Source organism: Antechinus flavipes, chromosome 1, assembly GCF_016432865.1.
Source record: "Antechinus flavipes isolate AdamAnt ecotype Samford, QLD, Australia chromosome 1, AdamAnt_v2, whole genome shotgun sequence".
NCBI classification, from domain to species: domain Eukaryota; kingdom Metazoa; phylum Chordata; class Mammalia; order Dasyuromorphia; family Dasyuridae; genus Antechinus; species Antechinus flavipes.
This window is the reverse complement of record NC_067398.1, coordinates 41,992,128-42,015,645: the sequence shown is the minus strand read 5'-3', so window position 1 is coordinate 42,015,645 and position 23,518 is coordinate 41,992,128. Positions and strand designations below refer to the sequence as shown.

Below are 23,518 nucleotides of genomic sequence, written 5' to 3'. Positions count from 1 at the left end.
AAAAGTTCCTAACTTTTAGAGCTATCCACAAATTGAATGGCTACCTTGACAGGCAATGTTATCTCCTCCTTGGAGATTTCCAAGCATAAGTTGTATTACTATTAAGCAAGTTCTTGGTCAAGTTAGGAGGTAGCCAGGCAAGGAAAAAAAACACTTATTAAGTACTTACTATGTGTCTGGCACTGGATGAGTTGTAGAGATACAAATAAAAGGAAAAAAAAAAGACTGTCCCTTTTGTCAAAGAGCCCTTGAAGACTGTTCAACACTTCTTTCTTGCCATATTCAGGTTTCTCACCATATTGATTGTTTTTTCTAGTTCTCTACTTTTTCAACATTTTCCCTCTAATGTAGTCTCCAGATTGGAATACAGTATTCCAGATGAAATCTTACTAGGACAGGTTCAATATAAGGGGGGAAGTATTGTCACATTCATTTTGCCCATTATACCTTTGATCCACCCTCAAAAATGTTAAGTCTATAGGCATGCCATGCTATACTATTGATTCAGAGCTTTTAGTTCATGAAAATCCAAAACTTTTCAAAAACAGAAAGTATTGCTTTGTCATATCTTTCCCATTGTGTATCTATGAAATTGTATTTGTAACTTGTATAGGACTTTACATTTTCCCTTATCAAACAATTTCATTTTATTTGATTCAGTCCATTTTTAAAGCTTTTGGAGATATTTTCAGATATATAGTCTATTGTTTAATGCATTAATTACCTTCTCAACTACTATAAATTCTCAATTATCTGCATTTGGTTTATCCACTTTTGAAGCCTATGTAGCTGCTAATGATGAATCATCACTGCCTTGCCTTTCATCGTGTTTGTGATCTCTTATCATTTGGCATGTACTCAAGAAACATTTATTGGTTCTTATTTTAAAATACTATTTCTCTAGATCTGTAATTTTATCAGCATGATTAACTCCTGTGATGTAAATTTCCTCCAATGAGGTAAATTAGCAAATTGTCTTTAACACAAAGTCTAAGAGTTACCTTGGGCCACTGAGATTGTGATCTTCCCGTAGTCACCCATCTGTAGGCTAGAGGCAGAAATTGAATCAAGGTTTTTCTAAATTTAAGGCCAGCCTTCTCTTCATCATGTCATACTATGTCTTCAAATTGTTAGATTAAATAAAACATAATGAAGAAAATACATTTCTGCTACTAAAAAAAAAATCACATTATTCTTTCCAAAGTTAACTGTAAGAGAGCACTGGTATGAACACACCAGGAGAACTTTGTCCTAATCCCACTCTTGGGCAAATCCTTTCCTCTCTCTTAAAACTCAGTTTCCTCTTTTAGGGGGAGAAATGGAGAGGGAGAAGGAGAAGGAAAGAGGAAAAGAGAGAGAGGGGGAAATAGAGAGGGAGAAGAGAATAATGGGAGAGAGGGAAAGAAAGAGAGGAAGAGAGAGAGATTAAGTTATAAAGTGAGATGGGGCTCAGAACTAATCAAGAAACAGTACATTTCTATTAATTTATAAGGAAATATCAAACTAGACAGATCTAGATAGACCAGAATGAATTAATAAGGAAGTCAATTAGAGAAGGGAGGTTAGCACGGGTGCTACTACTACTACAGTCTACCAGATCACAAAAAGTCTACACATGAGGTATCATTTTTTAAGCCCATTATGTATGTAAAGTGCTTTGTAAACTTTAAAGCATTATATAATACTAGCTATTATGTTGTCAGCCCATGGGGCAAATTGTAATGGAAGTCATTCTAAGATGGCTATGCAAATTCTTAACTCTCACAGAATTAAATGACACAGTTTGGGCTCTTGAAGCTGAAATTTATCTTAATTAGACAGAATCAACCATTTATGTTTTTAAAATGCCATGGAAGTAAACCCAACATACTCAAGGATACTGTTTAATTGGAGAGAGGGGAAAGAACTCTTTCTTCAATTCCTTTTTGGTATTATATTTCCCAAATTGAGAACTGAATCAGTGAAAAACTGAAGTTGAGATTCTCACAGTGAGACCTTGTATCCATAAGTCAACTCTTTGTGGTTGTCCAATGATGCTTCTGTCCTATTCTACTAGAAAGACTGTATGGTATGATGAATAATGCAGCAGATCTTGACTCAGGAAGACCTGGGTGCAAATTCTCCCTAAGACAATCACTTAGTTGTGTGACATGTGGCATGCCTGCTTTCTGATCAGTAAAAAAAAAAATCTATCTATCTATCTATCCTTTCTATCTGTATTTCTATCTTTTTATCAAGCTGTCTATCTAGTCTGTTTAGCTATTTATCTATCCTATCAACTATCTTTATGTCTATGTATTTATCTGTATGTTTTTGTATCTATTTATCTCTATGTTATCATCTATTTATATATTGATGTGTATATGTGTGTGTGTGTGTGTGTGTGTGTATCCTGTCCGCCTGTCTATCTATCTAACTTTTATCTCTATATACAGATATATAATCTATAAAATGGAGATAAAGTCACCATCTCCCACTCAGGACTATCAGAAACCATTATATCAAATATGATAATTGTGTCAATACAATAACTGACTTCATACAGCACATTAAAGTTTACAAAATACTTGTACTTGAACAATCTCATTTGAACGTCACAGCAACTTCATAAGATAAATATTAAAGGCACCATTATCTCATTTTAGAGATGAGGAAATGGAAACTCAGTATAAGTGATTTGCGCAATACTGGATGTAACTAGCAGAATGAATATTCAAATTCAAGTTTTCCATCTTTAGATCTATCATACTTTCTAGTGTACGAGAATCTCTGTCCTTTAATATGGGCTATTATTATTGCTTTGGGTGCTCATGGGTGATATGTGAAGGATGGGATGGATGCTTAATGGTACACTTTTCCCCCTTTCTCAGAGATTTTCAGCCTAAATTGTTGACGAAATGGGAAAGCAACCCCCCAAGATCTAAATAAGTGATGTAGGAGGGGAGAAAAGTCATTTTTTTGTATAGAGCAGACAAGAGGCAAGGAGCAGACAGGATTAATGTAGGCTTTAAAACCTCACAGAATGGGTTTTAATTTTCCAGAACAACATGCATTTCCTATTTTCTTGACACTGTACCCTACCACAACAAAGCAAAGTGTCTTCTAACTGCAGGCCACTGCCTGGAGCAGCCTGAAGTAATTAGTACAATCTTCCATCTGTTTGGCTATTACTGTTGGGGAATATGAGGACAGCTGAGATTCCAAATTGAGGCCCTAGGGGTTAGGGAGGGTTATGAGGCTGCTCTCCTAAGAGCAATGCTTCCTGATCTCAGCAGGTAGTCTCTCTTCGAAGTGATTACATGTAGTGACACAAAATTTGAAGCCATCCAACAATACAAAATTTCATCTGGGGCCTCAGGCTGGCTCACTTTCCTTGACTCCTCCTGTGATCCCACCTTCCTTTTGATGTTTTTAAATAATCTTCCTTAAGGCCTCCATAATTTGGCCACCCTACCTACCTAATTGCCTTTTTCCAAGTGAAAGTCTGCATTTGCAACTCTTGCAGAGGAGGGAGAACCAGACCTGGCATCTGATAGTTTGGATTTGAATCTGGACTCTGCTACTAATCACTGGGTCATCTTGAGGAAGTCAGACTTGGTCATCTCTGGACTTGTTTTCTTCTTTGTAAAGGAAATCATATGGTACATTGGAATGAGTCCTGCTTCATATCTTATATTTGGTACTATCTGTGGAACTTGGGCAAATCATTTACCTTATGTGGAGCTCAGTTTCTTCCCTTATAAAATGTACATGGTCTCTTAAGATTGTTTCCAGGTATAAACCTGTGATCCTACAAATATCCAGGAGTAGAGGCCATGCAGTTTTAAATCTAATGATGCTATCTATGAGCAGTTTTATTTTCTCTGGCAAGCCATCATAGCTGAAACTGAACTGTCTTTTGCACAGTGAGTCATCAGACAGGGAGACATGTGCCCATCAAAAACTAACACAGTGGGATGAATGCCGGATTTGGAATTTGAAGACCAGGCTCAAATATCACAAATACAATCTGTGTGACCTTCAGCAAGTCACCTCTCTCTGGATCTGTTTTCTCACCTGTAAAATAAAGAGATAAAAGATCATACCTCTAAGGTCCCTGTTAGCTCAAAAATAAGTGGTTCATCAAGCCGGACTTATGTTCACTTGTCCACAAGAATCTAGTTCATAATAATTAGGTCATTGCTTTAAGCATTCTCAGTTTGCTTTTTCACTGTAGAAGATTTTGGTTTAGAGGAGGAGTTTTTAACTTTTTTGTTTTTTATGGTAGTCTGATGTTTTTCTATGGCATGGATAAAGTCTCTGGGTCCTTTCTCAGAACACATACACACAGACACATATATAATACACACATTTATAATACACAGCATTATTTTTAAAATCCAATTATATTAAAATGCCATTATTAAAAAGAAAAAAAAAGAATCAAGTCATGAACTCCAGATTAGGAACCTTTCATTTACATGTTTCACCTTGCAAAATTGTTGTGTTTAATTAACACTTTCACTCTAGACTGAGTTTATCCAATTTCACATCATCCTGTTTTAGGGCCTCAGGTCTGTCTACATAGTCCATGTGACAAAGATAGAAGGCCAAATGGGTTATGTAGACCCAAAGAGAATCTTTGATCTTTTTTATTCTACTCAGATTAATTAAATACACCCATGAGGATTTAAATGTAGATAAATAAAATTACTTCTTTAAGGGCATGATGGAGTCAGCTTATACTGGCTTGAGAGAACCAATTGTGAAATTTTCAATATGATCTTTTATGCATTGCTGCTAAAAAGCAGTGTTTAATTTATTGTTTTCTTAACTATCTATACTTAAGAAAGTCATATAAATATTAAAATTAAACCTGTGTTACATATTTGCCCTCCTTCCTATTCCATCTCAGGTAGCATTGCACTATAGGCACAACACATCAATTAGTAGCTTCCATCAATTAGTAATCCTATCTCATCAAACTACTCGAGGGACTAGGTACTCTACTTCTATTTCACTAGAAGTCAGTTCACCAACCTCTCCCCAAGGAATATCGTGAAATTAACATGTGAGCAGCTGACCAAAGCTCAAGCATAGAAAATTTTATGGCAAGACTTTATGTTTGATAGTTTAGGGGCATTTAGTTTGAGAAGTAAAATTTGCCAGAATTTTATTAATTGGTTGTATTTTCTTCTGTTCTGATGTAAACTTTTTGAGTTCAAGGGCCATTTCATTCTTTTTTGTCTTTGTATTTCCAGTGCACAGTGCCTAGAAGTGGATCAAAGCTTGTTGAATATTGTAGAATGAATGTTAAGGATCATATATCCATTTAAAGATGATAGTTGATCATAAAGATGATAGCTCAAAAGGAAATATAGGAAGGCAAGATAAATAGATTCATAATGGATTTTCAAAAATTAATAAATAACAGAGTCACACATGTCTACTTAAAAAGGACTATCCCTAATATTTAAAGGAAAACTACTTTGATCTCTCAGGATAAATCTTTAGGGCATTTGTTAATAATAGAATCTTGGCCTCAATGGATCCCAGCATGGCAGTTATTATGCTCTAGATCTCTCATATTCTTATATTTATAATTTCCTGAAAATTAAAAAAGAACTACTACCCAATAAATTATAGATTCTAAAGATCTGAGATTGCAGGATACCCAAAGGACAAGGAAGGAACACATAGAAAGCATGAATATAATGAGAGAAGTACATGATTGAAAGATGAGACAGTTACATGGAAAGTTAGGGGATTCTTGATGGACACACTATATATATTATCAACCTTAAAAAGATATGAGGAGGGGCAGCTAGGTGGTGCAGTGGAAAGAGCATCAGCCCTAAAGTCAGGAGGTCCTGAGTTCAAATCTAGTCTCAGACACTTAACACTTCCTAGCTATGTGACCCTGAGCAAGTCACTTAACCCCAATTGCCTTAGCAAAAAAAAAAAAAAAAAAAAAAAGAATATATAAAGAAAGTTCCTAGCTCCTTGGGTATATGTCCTCTTAGTTAAGTTATTGGAAAAAATAGAAAAGAATTACATAACATGAGTATAATTGACACACTGTTATTTGCATGATTGGAAAGAATATCCACAATAAAGAAATAACAGAACTCATAGCAGAGATACAATTTTTATGCAATAAGATGCCTTGTGTCACAAAAGTCTTAGTACAGTTCAAAGTTATTAAAACTTAAAACTGCACTAAAATTTTTGGGACACTTTATATTCGTAATTTATTATACTAATTATGGCAAAACATAAATAATATTGCTAGTGGCTCCTGGTGAGTCAACTACCTGATTGCAGGTCCACTCCCCTGGTAAAGGCCTGATCTTTATTTATTTTATTGGACTTGATTTTTTTTTTTTGCATGAAATACACTTTTTCTTTTAATTAGTGATTCCTTAATTTGTAAATCCTGAGAAATCTAAAAGATTTGGAGTGTTTGGTGAATTTATTAATCGGTAGCTATCCATGGTGCTGGATCAATCAACTGGTAAGCTTTAAGGGAAAGTAGTTCCATAGGAAACTTAATATGATGTAGTATGTTACAGCTCATAAAGAAACTAGCCATTCTATTTTCTTTAGACAAGTAATAATAAAGAATAATAGGTGCAAGGTTGGGGCACATATTTGTGGGCTTTTTCATAAGATCATACAAAGTGGTAAAGATAAGAGCTCACTGAAAGCAAACAAGGTGAAATTTAATCAATTGAAACATTTTTCTATATAAGGAAGAAAATGATGATATTTTTAGATAATATATACATGTATATATACATATGTGTGAGTACCTCACAGTCAGTACACACATATCTCATCTTATTTTGCTTCTTCAATAGAATAGGGTATGTTTGCCTTAAAAAGTCATTAAAAAATTAGAACTATATTTGTTTCAGACAAAGGGTTATTATGGTAGATGAAAGATGCATTGTTACTGACTTGACACCAAGAACTGGGATATGGCAGAGAAACTTTTCAGCATACATTTGCAGATGGAAAGTTATTGTTTTCCCAAAGAATGTTGTAAAGAGTAGTTATTTTAAGATCCTGGAAAATAGGCCACCAGAACACATTTGAGCAATGGATTATAGAATGCAGTATCTAAGGTGAGAAATCAGGTTAAGATGTGAGAAAGAAGTGTTTTTTCCCTTCTTCCTCACCCTCTCCTTTGTTCTTTCTCTTTTACTTCTATACTGACAAATCTAATTCTGTAGCCATTCTTATATTTACAGGACCACAGATTTAGAGCTGGAACTTTGGGAGACATCTAGTTCAGTGCCTTCATTTTACACATTAGGAAACAGATACTCACATGTGTTTAAGTGGCTTTAGTCTCATATAGTGACAAACCCATGTACTCTCTGCCCATATCCACTGTTCTTGATTAAAAACTAAAATTGAACATGGAATTTTGGGAAGACTTTGAATCATCAGTGAATTGTCCCCTCCCTTGAATTTTTAGAAGATTACTCGTGGACGATTCCTATTCCAGAAAAAGTTAGCTCACCAATTTACTATAAATATCTTCTAGCAATAGGGATCTCTATTTCCCACAGAGTAATCATTCCAGCATCTTAGAGTTCTTTCTAAGTTCAATAAAAATGAAACCATTGGCTATTTTTTGAATTCAAATTCATTTGGATAATATATAAAATATACCATTCATCACTTTCATGCCAGCAAGCAGGATATTTCTTATGCTTGTTCTATCTATCTATGTGTATATATATATATATATGTGCATGCATATATACACATATACATTTCTGATTCATGTTTGTATTATATTTATCTGTGCACATGACATATTTTGTCAGTAATCTAGAAATTCAAATGCAGGAACTTTCATTTTTAATCTTCATATTCCAAGTTCTAAGCACACATCATTATTGTTCAGTTGTGTCTAACTCTTCATGACTCCATTTGAAGTTTTTCTAGCAAAGATTCTAGAATTGTTTGCTATCTCCTTCTCTAACTCATTTTGCAGATGAGGAAAATGAGGTCAGCAGGGTTATATGACTTGCCCAGGGTCACACAGCTAGTAAGTACCTGAGGCTAAATTTGCAACTAGGAAAATGAGTCTTCCTGACTCCAGGCCCAGGACTCTATCCACTGCACCACTTAGTTTCACGTGGAGCACATAAAAATGTTCACTAAATTGAATTGAATTTTGCACCACTAGTCTGTGTTTATTTTGTTGTTCAATCCTTTTTAAAGAGCAGCTATTAAATTCTCAGGAAAATCTATTCCTTTATATGCCATATGTTTGGGGCTTCCTTTTCTCCACAAATGAATAAACCACATCATACCCTTTAATGTCATATAACAGCCTACTTGAAAACTGCAGATCAACACATTCTATTGCTATGTAATCAATTCACAAGTGCCTCTAATGGGGAATTCATAGTCATTTGGCTAAATTTCATGACTAAATTTGTATTGGTCTTGGGGAAAAGATCATATTAAGCTTGGCTCTGGATGTCCTCCACAATTTCTCCCCTCAGAAATATGATGCTATTTTGGTCTATTGTTTTTATTATTAAATGGTTTTATGTAGAAGAGAACAGAAAGGAGTAGAGAGAAAATTGAAGGTCAGAATTAAAATTCAGATGGGTGCAAAATACACTTTTGATCTGACACACAAGTTTTGTGAAGGAAGATGAGAGAAAGGGACTGCAAAACTTGGAGAGAGAAAGTCTCAAAGCAAAATAAACTCCATAGTAATATCCAAACAGAAAATTACTGTATTCCAGTGTAAAATGATCATTCTGGTGCTTTTGTGCAAAGGTATAAAGTTATGACAAGAGGAAGTGGCAGAGGTGAAGGAAATGTATACCATACATGTGCATGCACAGAAAAATGGAACCAAGTAAAGAGGAAAAGGCCTGATTTCTAAGCACTGGCCAGCCTGGACCCATGTATTTAAGGATGTTCCAATCTCCATAATAAGATGGCCTCAACTATGGGACTCTGAAAGTTCTTATTCATGCAGGGCAGACTGGCTGGGCTGAATTTAGAATGAGGGTTTTTCATTTGATCCAGCTGCTTTGTAAGGAAACAGACATAGCTGTGTAAGAAAATTGAATTTGAGAATACTCTAAAATCATGATGACTTTAAAGATGTAGGGGACTAGGAGAAAAAAACTAATATTTTTAGCATTGTAGAAACAAGCATAAAGAGGGGAAAGGTGGGCTTTTACAGTAGGGAAAAGCAAAAAAAAATAAATAAAAGGAAAGGGGAAAAAAAGACCTGTGCAATCCCCTGCTTTTGCAAGGTTGAAGTGGTAGTGGAGTAGTAGTAGAAGGGCTATCTTTGCTCTCTCTATTTTTCTCATCCTCAACAGAGGCTAGAATAGAGTTTGGAAAGAGAAGAATAAACACAGACTCAGAAGACGTTCTTTTTTTAAATAGGAGTAGCTGAGGAGAATATAACTAAAGAGAAAGAAAATAAAGGTACATGGAAAACATGTCCTTTACTGATTGGGAGAATATCATCTGGAAACTTAAAAGTGATTTCTGAAATATCAGATGATATAGGAAAGCGGTCACTTGGTGAATATGGCATCTACCTTTAAAGAACTGTTCTTTTTCCAATTAGCTCCATTTGAGTCCTCAAAACAAGATGAAGAAAGATTGGGAATTTATACCTTAAGAGCTGCTATCTCCTCTTTTAAAGAAGGGTTGGCATTGAAATTATCCAGTAAAAGTTTTATTCCAATTTCAGAAACATTAGCAAAGTAATGAAAATAGCCTGAAAAGTTATTAAAGAATAGACATTAATAAATTGTTATTAATAATATTATTAATTACTAAAAAAGAGGTAATATGGCATAAAGAATAGAGGGCCAGCCTTGGAGTCAGCAAGATATGAATTAAAGACTTACCTTTGACACAGATTAGCTGCCTGAACATGGTCAAGCCATATCTTTTAGTGATCCCATGCACTATAAAAGGTATGTTACACATGAGTTGTCAGTTATTGGTGGAACATATTTTCATTGATAAAGTTCCTACACAAAGAAAATCACAGGTCTAAACTACACAATTATAAAAACTCAGATTTCTAGAGTGCATTATGGTCGACAAGGCACTCTCCTTACAATCACTCTGTGATGTAATTGGTACAGACATTATCATACTCATTTTATAGGTAAGGAAGTTGAGGCTCTCACAGAATAAGTTGCAAAGTAGAAGTGGTAGTGAAGTAGTAGTACAAGGACTATCTTTGCTTTCTCTATTTTTCTCATCCTCAACAGAGGCTAGAATAGAGTTTAGAAACAGAAGAATGAACACTACAATCATAGCTCAAATAAAACTTGGAAGTTGATCTAGAATGTATTGTCTCCTAATTAAATCTAGTGCACATTCTACTACCGATAGAATCCTTCCTGCTGTACTATGAGAAACAAAGAGGAAACAAAAGGAAAAATCGACTTAATTTTGCTCTGCTTGATAAATCATTCAGCTGATCAGACATTTCCACCTATCTACCAACCAAATTAAAAAAAAAATCAGCATCTGAATACTCCATTTGCTTTGATACTCAGACCACTAGTATGATTTGATACAACATGTGGTATTAATCAAATGGGCAAATGTAGGAACATCTGTTCTAAGAAACTGCTCCAAAAATATCTTTGTAAAGGCAGGTTGATTGTACAGTTGATGCCCTGAGGGCAGTAGAAAGAAAAGGGTGGGAAATTAAAATCAGGAGGTAATTTGTAATGATCACCACAATGATTAAGGTACCTTAACCTTCATTATTCACCAATAACAGGTATGATAGGTAATTTCCCTACATACCTAACTTATCAAGTTGTATTAGGTACTTCAGAGAAATATTACTTTGGGAAAATACACACACATATGTGCATTTTGACATCTTATTCTGTGTCACCTAAGAGAAAATTTTTTTCAGGATTTTGCTCATGGAATAAAATGTTAGCTGCTTCTACACTGGACTGGTAGAATATATTATTTTGCAATAGCATTCAATAATCTACAATATTTTTGACACAGGCATCATATATATATATATATATATTATATATATATATATACTATATCTAGGATCCTCTAAAATCTCCATAAATATATTTTTCTTACTAGCAGCAATTCAAAATCATCACAAATCTTCCAGTTTTCATGATTAATTCAATAAGCAATTTGAAGTACCTATTATGTGCCAGATGCTGGGCTAAACATAGGTAAGATATAATGCTAAACATAAAACATCCCATGTTCTCATTCTTCTGTGGGAAACAACATACATGTCCACTGATAAGCAAATGAAAAAATATATGAATTGGGAAAATTAAGGTATGAAAAATCACTTGAAATTAGGGTGATTGTGTTGTTCAAGAAAGACTTCCTAAAAGAGTTCATAATGAGTTAATCCTTGATGGGTATTGGGGATTCTCTGATGAGAAGGTGAGAAGAGGGCATTCTTTATAATGACTAAGAAATATATAGCTAATTTGCATTGCTTGAGATTTATCTGAGTATATCCAGAATAGTATCATTAATGAAAGGCTACCTTGTATTCCTGAAGTTTAGAATCCAGGACTTCTGAACTACTGAAGATTTCCTGAACAGTTGGGAAAAGGATATTGGTTCTTTCCGATAGCAATGGAAAGACATACAGTGAGAAGAATGGAAGTTAGGAGATTTGGGTTCTCAACCCAACTCTGTCATTGAGTAGCTCCAATGACTTCAGGGAAGTCACTCACCTTATCAGTAAAATGGGAGAATTGAATTGATTGCTGTTTCAGATTGCTATTAGTCCTAACATTTCATGGTGGCCCTTATATAAATGGTGACCTCAGTCACTAAAGAATAATACAAGGTTAACTTGATAAATCAAGAAAAGTAGATGGGATGCCGGAGAGCTTGTCCATCTAAGCTATTTCCCCAAAGTGTTCCTTCTATTTGTTCTGACATAACCACCCCAAGTGAGAATCATGGAGACATTCCAAAATTCAAAAAAAAAAAATCAATCCTGTTATCATCTAAATCATAGATCTAGAGACTGAAGACAAGTTTTCTCACCCTTATGTAATGGCCCTTCCTTTCTTTCTTCCTTCCTTTCTTTTTCTTTTCTTTTAGAAGAAGCTAAAGAGATGAAATGACTTGTCCACAGCCTCATAGGACTATGAATCTGAACTCAGACCCATTGATTCTAATTCTAGCACTTTTCACTGGGTTCTGATTTCTTGCTGATCTGTTCTCATCTTATATTTCTGCTTTTGCCTTCACCACTATCATAGGAACAATTCTAGAAAAAAGCCAATAGAATATCATGTTATATATTTTCATTTTCCCCTTTTGTTGTTACTTCATCATTTCTAATAAAATAATGTCCTTCCCTATGTATCCCTTTGGAATATCATTACTTTACCTTATTGATCAGGCCATGCTTTCCCTCTCCCTAAAGCACCTGTTTTCTGTCTGTCCCATGTCACAATCTAATCATTCCTTAAGTGTGAGATTTTGTTCTGTAGTAGTGGCCACCTGAAAGAGCTTTTCTTTATTTCTCTGTGTTATTGATTCCCATTTTGTATGTGTCCTTTTGCCTATTGAGGTCCCTCTGCTCCTGGCATTGGCCTTGTAGTTGAGCATTAATCGGGTCACTATTTTTTTTCCCTATTAATTCACCTGCACTAGGTATCCAATGCAATCTAGTACAATATCATTCTATTGATTGTTTTCAGAGAGGAGTTTGGCTTTTAGGAAAAAATACTATCATAAGAAAATGGTGGTGATAGATCTCTTTTGGGAACATGCATGTTTTAGTGGATAGCCTCAGTTTGAATCACAAAGGTCTAATCATGTACATGTTACAATGTAAAACACATACAAAGACAGTTGGGCACATTTATATGGTTTTTATGTTTTAAAATTTGAGAAAGCATTTTATCTATCAGCAAAATTACAGGAAAATACCACAAAAATAAAAGCTCTTCTGAAAAATTCAGTTTCAAAACCCAAAATCCCAACTAGAAATGGAATGTATTCCTTTTCATAGATTTTACTTCTAAGGATCTAATAGTTAAGATATTTAAATTCATATTTAAAACTTGAATGTATGTATATGTATAACATGCTTTTCCTATACAGTAGAATGTAAGCTTCTTAGGGCAAGGAGTATTTTGTTTTTGTCTTTGAATGCTCCAGAGCCTGGGACAAAATAGGTACTCAATACATGCTTGCTGAATTATTGAATTATATGCAACATGATATATGTCCTATTTGACTTTTAATAAGATTATTTAAAAAGGAAATTTTATTTTAAGTCTACCATTAAAATAGAGATTTCTTCCCTAAGAGGGAAAAAACCCCAAAATCTTGTGGATTTCACTATAAAAAAAAGTATTTTGTACGTGCACTTTTCCTGATATGAAAAAAGCACCAACATTTACTAGATAAAGTGGTGGTGGTTTGGAGTCAGAAAGACATGTATAATTCTTGTGGCCCTGTGTAGGCCACTTAACCTCTAATTGTCTCAGCAGATTCAGTTACTATGATACAATGGAAAGAAAAGAGGCTGGGAAGTCAGTGGACTCAAGTTGAATCCTGCTTCTTGTGTTTATTACGTGATATAACTTTGGGCAAATTATTTAATCTCCCACACAAGCTATTTAACTTCCCTGTACCTCAAGGGTCAATAACATGAAATAATTGAATTTGAAGACCTTTGAAGTAACATTTTTTTTACATAATATTTTCCTTAATCTTGACATACAATATTTTGCAGGCCCAATTGGTTTTGTGGCAGGAATTATTTAAAGAAAATTAAAGTTACACAGAACCTGAGCATCTGTATCTTTGAGAAGATTTCAAAGAATCTGCTATCATTAATTTTCTCCTTAGCAGAATTAAGCCCTTGGTTGTCATTTCTAGAATTAGGGATGGTAGTTGGTGGTGGGGCAAGGGAAGAAAAATGAAAAAGAAAGAAATTTACATGATAATATTTTGTATCTTTGAAAGGAATAGAAAGTTGTACATAATCCATTTGCAGTTCATTATATAATCATCTTTTTTATTGTACTACATTATGGAAATACTTTATTCCGTAAATTTAAAAAGGATGGTAATCTCTTTGAGGGCAAGCAGAACCTTTTTTTTTTTTTTTTTTTTTTTTTGCTTTGTATTCTTAGAGCACAATCAATGTGGCAATTGAATGTTGTAATTCTTTAATAAATCACAGAATCAGGTTCAAACACACCTCTGATACTTCCTCCTTGTGTGATCCTGGTCAAATCTTTAAGTCTTTTTCAGCCTGAAATTCCTCCTCTATAAAATGAGAGCTTTGGATTCGACATCCCTCAAGGCCTCTTCCAATGTTCGAATCATGTTTCGATGAACCAAAGTAGTATTTACTGAACCAAATTACCCAATCTCTACTAGCTCTAGTAAAATTAGCTACCAAACCTGTACAGTTTGCAGTGCATGTGTTTGTGTGTTTATTTGTATGTGTGTGTATGTGTGTGTGATCTCACTTGAGCCTCCCAATAATGTTGTGAGGTAGGTGTATTATTATTATTATTATTCCTGGGGGGGGAGGGAAGGGACACAAAAACTAGTAAGTTTTTGAGGTTTTGAGGATTTAAACTTAAGTTTCCCTGAATCCAAGTTCATTAGTGCTTTATCAATCATGTCAAAGTAATAACCCATTCTTAGAAATCACATTGGTGGGTAGGTGGAGGAAGTTTCCCAACAGGAAATCACAGCTCCTTGGCCTATTCACAAAAGGCATCCCTAGTGCAATTCGCAATATTTAAAAAGGATCCATTACTGCAACTGTTCTAAAAAAAATCAGAACAAAACTAATTTATTATAGTTCTGTCTTCATTATACACCACATGTTGGTGGATTAAACACAACAAAATTCTGGTCTTTTTTAAAAGTGTCTACTAAATATAATAAAAAGAATAAGATAACAATTAACATGTAGTTTGTTACATTAAAAAATTGATATACATAGTTCTATTGCCTGTTAGCTTGACCTAAGCCTCTTAAACTATTACCCAAAAAAAGAGAGAGAAAAAAAGGCATTGTTCAAAGTCAAAACATTCAAGGTTCAGTTGATACAACATTACAGTACAGTCAACTAACATCATTCAACAAAGGTAGCAAGTCTAGTCTTGGCTTCTTGGGTGAAGAGTCTATAGGCCAGACTTCTACAATGATTCAACACAGCCTCAAACTGCATGTTAGCTTTTTGCAGGACACTGTACTCTCTACTGATGGCTTCAGAAGAAGGGGGGGTCATGCTGTCGGTAGAATCACAGGGGAACCCCGACCTTTCTTGAATAATTTTATTGAGCACTGTAGTTAGAACAGCATTATTAAGTTTAGCACAACAACTAAAACAAAATAAAATAATCATAATATAATAATAATAAAACCCAAACACACAGTGGAAGCTTGGAGAAGCTGCCAATTGTGTCAAACCATGGCGATACGCTATACTAAAAAATTTGGAAATATCCACCCGTCCTCACCACTCTGCCACAAACTAGCAAAGTCATAAAATACAAAAGTCTTCAAACTTTGTTACTTTTGCAGAATAAAGCAAAAACGTCTTTGTGCTCCTTACTACCAGAAGCAAAATATCCACTGAGTTACCACATGTAATAGCTTCTGGATGTGTCAACTTGAGTTGGCTTGGTTTCTGCAGAACCATCTTTGTCTTTTTCACTGTCACCATCCCAAAGGTTAATTAGTGGAGGATACAGCTCATTCAAGGGAATTGAAGAGGTTTTTTGCATATATTTTTTTAATGAATGGTGGTAATTTTTCCTCTTAAACCTTTTGGCTACATAAACTGAAATGGAGGCCAGGCTAATAACTGCAAACATTGACCCCATGACTGCTGCCAGGGCAGTGCTAGTTTCCTGATCTGAAATGTCAAGTGCAAAAGCAGCATTCTTTGTGGTGACGTTAACACAAGACTTCTGAGTCTGCTGATGGATGTTGGATACTGTGAGACACACTTCATAATCAGTGGACGGCTGAAGATGTGTTAAGTTGTATTCGTGAACATCAACGGGGACCCTGGCAGTATATGTGATATGGGGGTTATCGATCTTCATCGTGGCAGATGACCATTTTAAATTTGAAGTCATGACATTGGAATTAACCTTCCAGGAGACTAAGATGGAATGAGATTCTGTCTGTTTGACGTAGATTTTCAGTACCTGAGTACCATCCAAAAGAGTCCCATTGACCCTTATAGTAGCTACTCGAGTATCTGCCCCTTCTACGTTTTGGGCAACACAAGTGTATCTCCCTGAGTCTTCTATCTGTATACTAGTGATTTCCAAAGTGCCTTCATTGCTCAGCTTATATTTGTCTGAAAGAGTTTCCACGGTTATTTTATTCCCAAGTGGCGTCACCCAGTAAATTTCAGGCTCGGGTTCAGCCATGGCTCGACAATCTAGAAATAGCGTCATACCTATGTCCATGTTCAAATGATTTGGAAATGTGTCATGGGAAATCATAGGGAGGCACTGTTCACTTGAGTCCTGAATTAAAACTTCCTTTACCTGCTGCCCTCTGTATTCCGGAGGCATGGCACAAAACATGGACAGGGGCTCCATGAAGCGGATATTGGTTTTGTTGGAATTAACCCAGTGGATGACACAGTCACACCTCAGAGGATTGCTGTGAATGCTGATCTCACGCAGGTTGGGAAGAGATTCCACTGTCTTTTGGTAAACGGCATTCAAGGCATTGTTGTTGAGCATCAAGCTTTCAAGAGCAGGGACGTTGCGAAAAGCTGAGCGATGAATGTAAGACAATTTGGGATTATTGGTGGCTTCAAGTTTTGTAAGCTCGGGCAGATTATCGAGCGCATAGCGATCCACTGATACCAGTTCCCCCATATTGTTGATGCCGAGTTCTTTTAACCTCAACATATTTCTAAAGTCCCCTTCTTGGATTTTGTGAATTGGGTTTTTGTTGAGGTCTAGAAATTTCAAGTTTGGAACTTTCTGAAGTGCAAGTTGAGGGACGGTGACCAACTTATTGTCATAAAAAGAAAGACTCTCAAGGCTGTCCAAGCCCACTAAGGCATTTCCGGGAATGTCAGTGAGATACATTCCTGCCAAAACCAAGCTGCGTAAATTTGAAAGGGGCTTAAAATTCATATCTAAGATGCCAATCACTGGATTTTCCCCAATCATAAGGATTTCCAGGTTGGGAGTTGAATCAAACCAGCGACTGTCAATCACTTTCAATTTGTTGGAATTGAGGTGGAGCCTCAGGAGATTCTTTAGGCCTGAAAAGGCATTAGCAGAAATGCTGCTGATCTGGTTATGGTTTATGTAGAGTTCTTGTAGATTGCTGAGGTCCTGCAGACAGTAATCAGTCATCTCCGTGATCTGATTTTCCTCCAGATGGAGGGTAGTGAGCTGGGTGAGATTAGCCAGCCCCACTTCCCGTATACTTGTAAAATTGTTTTGTGAAAAATCCAACTCTGTCAAGTTGAAAAGCTGTTGGAGCTCATCGGAGGTCTTGGCAATGTTGTTGCTCTGTAAGAGGAGGACTTGTGTGTCGCCTGAAAGATTGCTGGGAATTCTTGTTAAGCGAAGGTCATTGCAGTCCACTGTTGTGGCCTCTCTGTATGTGGATTGTGGAGTGAACCATGGTCTGATTTCACACACACAAAGTTGTGGACATTCATTACTCTGGATGGAAGACTCAGTTAATGAATTCACTAGCAATTCCAATACCAAATGGCAAGCTACTAAGGCAAAGCGAATCCTAGCCATGTTTGGTGGGAAGTTTAAGCCTCCACTTTCTTATAATTTAATAAAGTCCAAAGACTAGAAAGAGAGATCCACGATAGGAAGCACAAAACACAAACATTCAAGCAAAGTTTTAGTTGTGATGCGTGGGCTCTCCGGACTCTGAAGGGTGATTTTCTGAGTTTTCAAAGGGCAGGAAGTGATTGGGAGTCTTTTAACAGCACTTCTCAATTCCAGGACTGGGCACAAAGCTCCACAGCATGAATTAGTTCAGCCAAATCAATGTCTGGAGACGTGCCTGAAAAGCAGATTAGGACAGATGTTATATTCCTTCCACATGCTTTCTACATTACAGTCTTTTCTTCGTTTACTAAAAAGGCATAATCATTCTCAAATCTAATAATGGAATATTCTAAATCCATTTAAAGAAGCTAAACAAGATAGGAAATTGTAGGACACTCCACTAATGCACACCCCATTTTACCGTATCCAAACTATTTTTAGATGTACTTTACTTCATCAGTGAAATTAGAACTCTTTGTACTATTTCTGGGGGAATTCATTAAAAAAATAAACAAACAAACCATAACCCAAACAACAAAGCCAGCAGAAAGATTTGGAAAAGCATGAAACTATCACTTTTTAAAAAAGGACTGATGACCTCAGAAACTAGGAACTCAAAATATTTTAAGTGCCCCCCAAATTCATTTTTGATAAAAATCACTAAACTTTGGAATGCTTTTTAATTTATATTTCTTGGTTATTATCTCCTGCAAAAAAAATGGTAATTATTATTTCTTTTTTCACATTCATTTTTTTTAATTGAGTTTCAAATTCCCTATCCATTAAGAAGGCAAATAAGATAATACCCATTATACATGCGAAAGCATGCAAAATATTTTTCTATATTAAATGCTTACATTTTAAATTCATTTAATTGTATACACATTCTTCTCAGGAGTCTGTAAGGTCCTTGAAGGCAAGAACTTTGTCATTGCATCTCCAGTGCCTACCATGGATTCTAAGCACAAATATGCACTTAATAAATGCTTGCTAAATTGAATTATTTACATTTTCAGCTCATCTTACCTTCCCCATAGGTTAAAATGCTATTGATTTATTTAACTTTTATTTTGCTCACAGTAGTTAATGAGTTTATGTATATGCATATTGATATACACATATACATATAGACACACACATACACACACAGCTTCCAAATCATATGTTAGCTTTTGCAGGACATTGTTTAGTGATTTAGAGGGGAGGTCATGCTATTGGCAAAACTGATGTGTGAATATGTGCATGTACATGTATTTATGTATATATACACACAATTCCATTAATCTCATAAAAATATGGCTACTTATTTGAGTAATGAATTGTTAGTGTTAAATAGTGATTGCTGGAGAAGTGTCAGAGGAGATCTACCTAGACATTTATTTTTAGCTTTTATTTATCAGTTCTAATGGAATTATCTTGATGTCGGAAATGTATTTCTTAAGTGATAAAAGGAATGGCTGATTGTTCTAGGTATTAATTTTAACAAAATATGAAGAGCTTTTAAAATTCAGGCTTTACCCAACTTTCTAGTGTTTGTAAATTCTTATGTGGATGTATAACCGGAGTTACTTGTAAGAACAGGTATGTAACTAGAATGAAAAGTTTTATAATATGCCGTATTTCCTCTCCTCCAATCCCTTTTATCACCATTAAGCATTGCTGGAGTACATGTACTCCTGTGGATGGAAAGCATGGTGGCTTTCACTTCGTCCACGGGAATATAAACAGCATTCTCATTTAAGTTTGAACAAGCCTAAAATTGAAAAAAAAAAAAAAAAGGAAAAAAAAATGCCACAGGACCAAATTAACTTCCTCTCATTCATTTCTGTCTTGATTTGGCATTGCCTGATTTCTGGCTGCTTTGTACCTAAGTCAACAGTGGCAGTCTCTGCTCAAGCATTTTTTTTTTTTATCACAGCCAGTCTTTAACATTTTTAAATGGAAGATCTTTTTTTTTACAAGTTACTCAAATACTATGTCCAAATCTGTTTTAGCCATGGGGAAGTTCAGATGTAACAATAAAATGAAAATACAATAAAATGAAAAAGTAACTTTTGATTGGTTTCCTACACCCCAATCCACTTGAATGCTCGTGTTCCCTTTGAATAATAGCCTGTGCATCAGCATTTAAAACAGCATGGAAGAAGATGGCAAGTGACTAATAAAACATGAAACTTCATTTTCTTTTGCAAAACTATACTGCTGTGCTTAGTCAGGAAATGGAATATTAAAAACTGCCACTTATAAAATATATATCTAAGTGAAGCTTTTTTAAGGTGAAGGTATATGTAGTGTGTTTGTAGTAGACACAGCAAGAATGCTTATATTTATCTTATAAACATACAAAACAAGCTACTCTGCTGAATATCCAGAAAAAAATGTCTCAAATTATAATTCTGAAAAGTCAGCTGGATGAAGAAAAAGGAGATATATTTCATGTAGCATAGTATGATCAGGGTTCTGTGCCTGAAAGAAATCCAAGATCAGTTTTAACTTTACCAAGTATTTACTAAGTACATGACATGTGAAAATACTTTGCTAGGCACCAGGAAGAAATGAGGAAAAGGAGGGAAGGATGGAAGGAAAGAAGGAGGAAGGAAAAAAAAGGAATAAAGAGAGAGATGAAAGGAGAAAAAAAGGAAGGGAGAAGAGAGGAAAGAAAGAAGCATCAATTTACTCTATCACATGCTGAGCTAAGTGCCTTACAAATATTATATTCTTTGATCTTCATAATAAACCTGGGAGTAAGTGCTGATGATTATTCATATTTTACAGCTGAGGACACCAAGGCAGATAGAGGATAAATAATCTGCCCATAGTCACCTAATTAAGAAATGACTAAACTGGATGTGAACTCAGGTGCCCCGACTCCAAGTGTAGTTGTATATACTGTGACACCTAGCTGTCAGGGACATACCAAATTAAACAATAAAGACCTGATTTCAGACAATTTTATGTGTAATTCTGCTGGCTATTTTGTGTAACTATCCTTACAAAACTTCTAACTAAATAAATATATTTAAATTTAATATGTAAAATTTTATTTCTAGATATTTATTCATATATTACATATATATACCCACACATATATATGGCCCCTCTTTTCCCTCATTCTCACTCTCTCACAGCTATCAAATACTACAGCATTTTGTTCAATGAAATTCTCCCACTGAAAATACAGTACATAGTTTTACTAATCCCCAATATTACTCCTTTTATTTAATTAACACTGAGGTCCATTTCTGTTTCCTTTCAGAGTTTTCATATGACAGGTACAAATGGCTATAAAATCACTGGGTTCCATAATTTCCACCACAGGTTTCTATTTCAACCTTACTTCAAAATACAGTAAATCTGTAGGCTGCTTTTTTTGTCCATAACTGCAATACAATTTCACCTAATGTTGGGATACTGATAATATTATTAAGGAGAAAAACCAAGGAGTAAAAATGTTATTCAGGTCATGTCTTGAATCCAAAAAGTCGCACCTAGTGGGTTTCCAGAAAAAAAATGCATTATCTTTTTTTTTTTTTTCATGGAGATCTAACAGTGAGACTTTTGGGAGCACTGTCCCCATTCCATCAGAAACAATATGATATGAGATAATGATATTAAAATGTTTGACTTACTTTATGAATTATGCACACCTATTGTTAAGGATCCACCTATGATGTCAGATCTGATCAATACCAATGTAATCTTTCTCTGCTCTCCTCCTGCTCATCCTAGATCATACACATAAGCTGTTGCTTTGAAATATCAATAGATGTGTAGTGAGAGTACTTGAGTTCCAAGTTGCTCTCTATACTACTTGTTCCTTCCTGTGTCACAGCTACATGGTTCAGGGGATGGAGTGCCAAAATTGGAGTCAGGAAGATTCACATTACTGAGTTCCAATCTGACCATAGACATTTCCAAGCTATATGATTCTGGGTAAGTGGCTTAATACAATTTTGCCTCAGTTTCCTCATCTGTAAAATGAGCTGGAGAAGGAAATGGCAAACCACTTCAACATCTTTGCCAAGAAAACCCCAAATGAGGACTTGAAGAGTCAGATATGACTAAACCTACTGAATAACCATCTCCCGGTGTAATGGAACAAGTCATTTTACATTTCAGAGACCTGTAAAATTAAAGAGCTGGAAGATCTCTAATATCTCTTCTACTGAAATCTATGTTTGAAATGCATTATGAAGACTTTATGAGATAAGAGAAAAAACCTTTTATCAAATGTCTATTCATCCACATGCAAAAATACCCCTTTAAACTGGTCCTCTTCTTATTTGTATACTATACACACACATACACACACACATATACACACACACACACACTCAGAGAGTTTTCATAGCAAACCTTGTATGATTTAAATTTAAAAAACTTATGATTGTAAGCATTTTAGATATGATCTTTTGATAGAGATCAAAATAAATATGCAGTTATCCCTTCCACATTATGAGGGTTTGTAGAATGGCCTCTCTACCACCTGGAATCCACATAAATATTTTGTCTTTTTTTTTTGTCCGAGGGAGGAAGTCTGAATTCCTTTTTCCTTTATGGGTGTTTACAATATCTTATTGCAAAATTTGGTTTAAGAGTTTGGTCATAGACTCTCTGTTGTCTCCTGGTCTTTCTGTGTAGTCTCTTGGCCTTTCTGTTTTGTCTGTGGCTTCCATGAAACTTGCCCAAATTCCCATTTAATGTCTAATGCCTACCTGCAATATTTTCTAACCGTAAAAGGGAAAGTCATGATGTGGAATAGATAACAATTTGCAACTCTTGGAAACTCCATGTTATCAGTTTATATAATTTAGTCTTATCTCTGATCCTCTAACAAATGAAAAATAATTATTTGTAAAGGAAAGGGGCCAACTGTCATGGAATATCAATATGTCAGTATTGAGAGGGATCTTTTAGGGCAAAACAGATCAATCAAAGAGTCAGTTAATAAATAAGCAATCATTAAGTACTCACCATACAAAAGATACTTTACTAAACATCAGGGATAATTGGTTAAAACACAGAGTTCTTACTCTCATGTGTCTTCCATTTCAATAGGGGAGACAACATGCAAATATCTAAATACAGTTAAAATACATATAGTAAAAATGACAGATTATTTCTGTCCACAAATGAACAAAAGTTTGCCTTGCAATATACCTGATAAGTGGCTGTCCAACTTCTGTCTCTAAGGGAGAACTGTGATACTTTCTGCAGCAGCCCTTCCACTTGTAGGTGGCTATAAGCACTAGAATTTTTTCCTTATTTCAAATCTCAATTTACCTCTCTGAAATATTCCCTTATTGCTCCCAGCTCTGTCTTTATGGGGGTCAAGTAGGTCCAACAGAGAGACAGAAGGAATCAGGGAATATGCCATTTCTTCTGTATAGCTTTATTTGGTTTATACTTGGGAGACTTCTCTAAAGTTATTCATTTAGTTTACTTTCTCATTCCAGAGTGGTCTGAAAGATTTATTATGGCTTCTTCAAATCCCTAGGTTCCTTGAGACACCAGTTTACAAAGAGCAGGATATTGGGATTTACTCAGCTTCACTCTTGCATTCTGACTCTGTTAAGTTTTAACACATTTCCTGAAGAAAAACTTATTTCTTTAATGAGAGTGCAGTCAAATTAGTCCAGCCTCTATGAACTCCCAGAGGACTATACTACAGAGATTTTTGCCTATGAAGAATCTGAACTATAGGA

General features: G+C 35.2%; 1 protein-coding gene across 1 annotated transcript in view; it reads right to left on the bottom strand.

Annotated features, from left to right (window-relative positions):
- Nucleotides 1-14,553: 14,553 nt before the first annotated feature.
- Nucleotides 14,554-23,518, bottom strand: part of LRRN1 (leucine rich repeat neuronal 1) — a 43,161-nt gene continuing 34,196 nt past the window's right edge. The window contains exon 2 of the mRNA XM_051981136.1: nt 14,554-18,048. Coding sequence (XP_051837096.1) covers nt 15,624-17,774 — 2,151 coding nt within the window. The 5' untranslated portion in view covers nt 17,775-18,048 and the 3' untranslated portion in view covers nt 14,554-15,623. The remainder of the gene's footprint in view (nt 18,049-23,518) is intronic.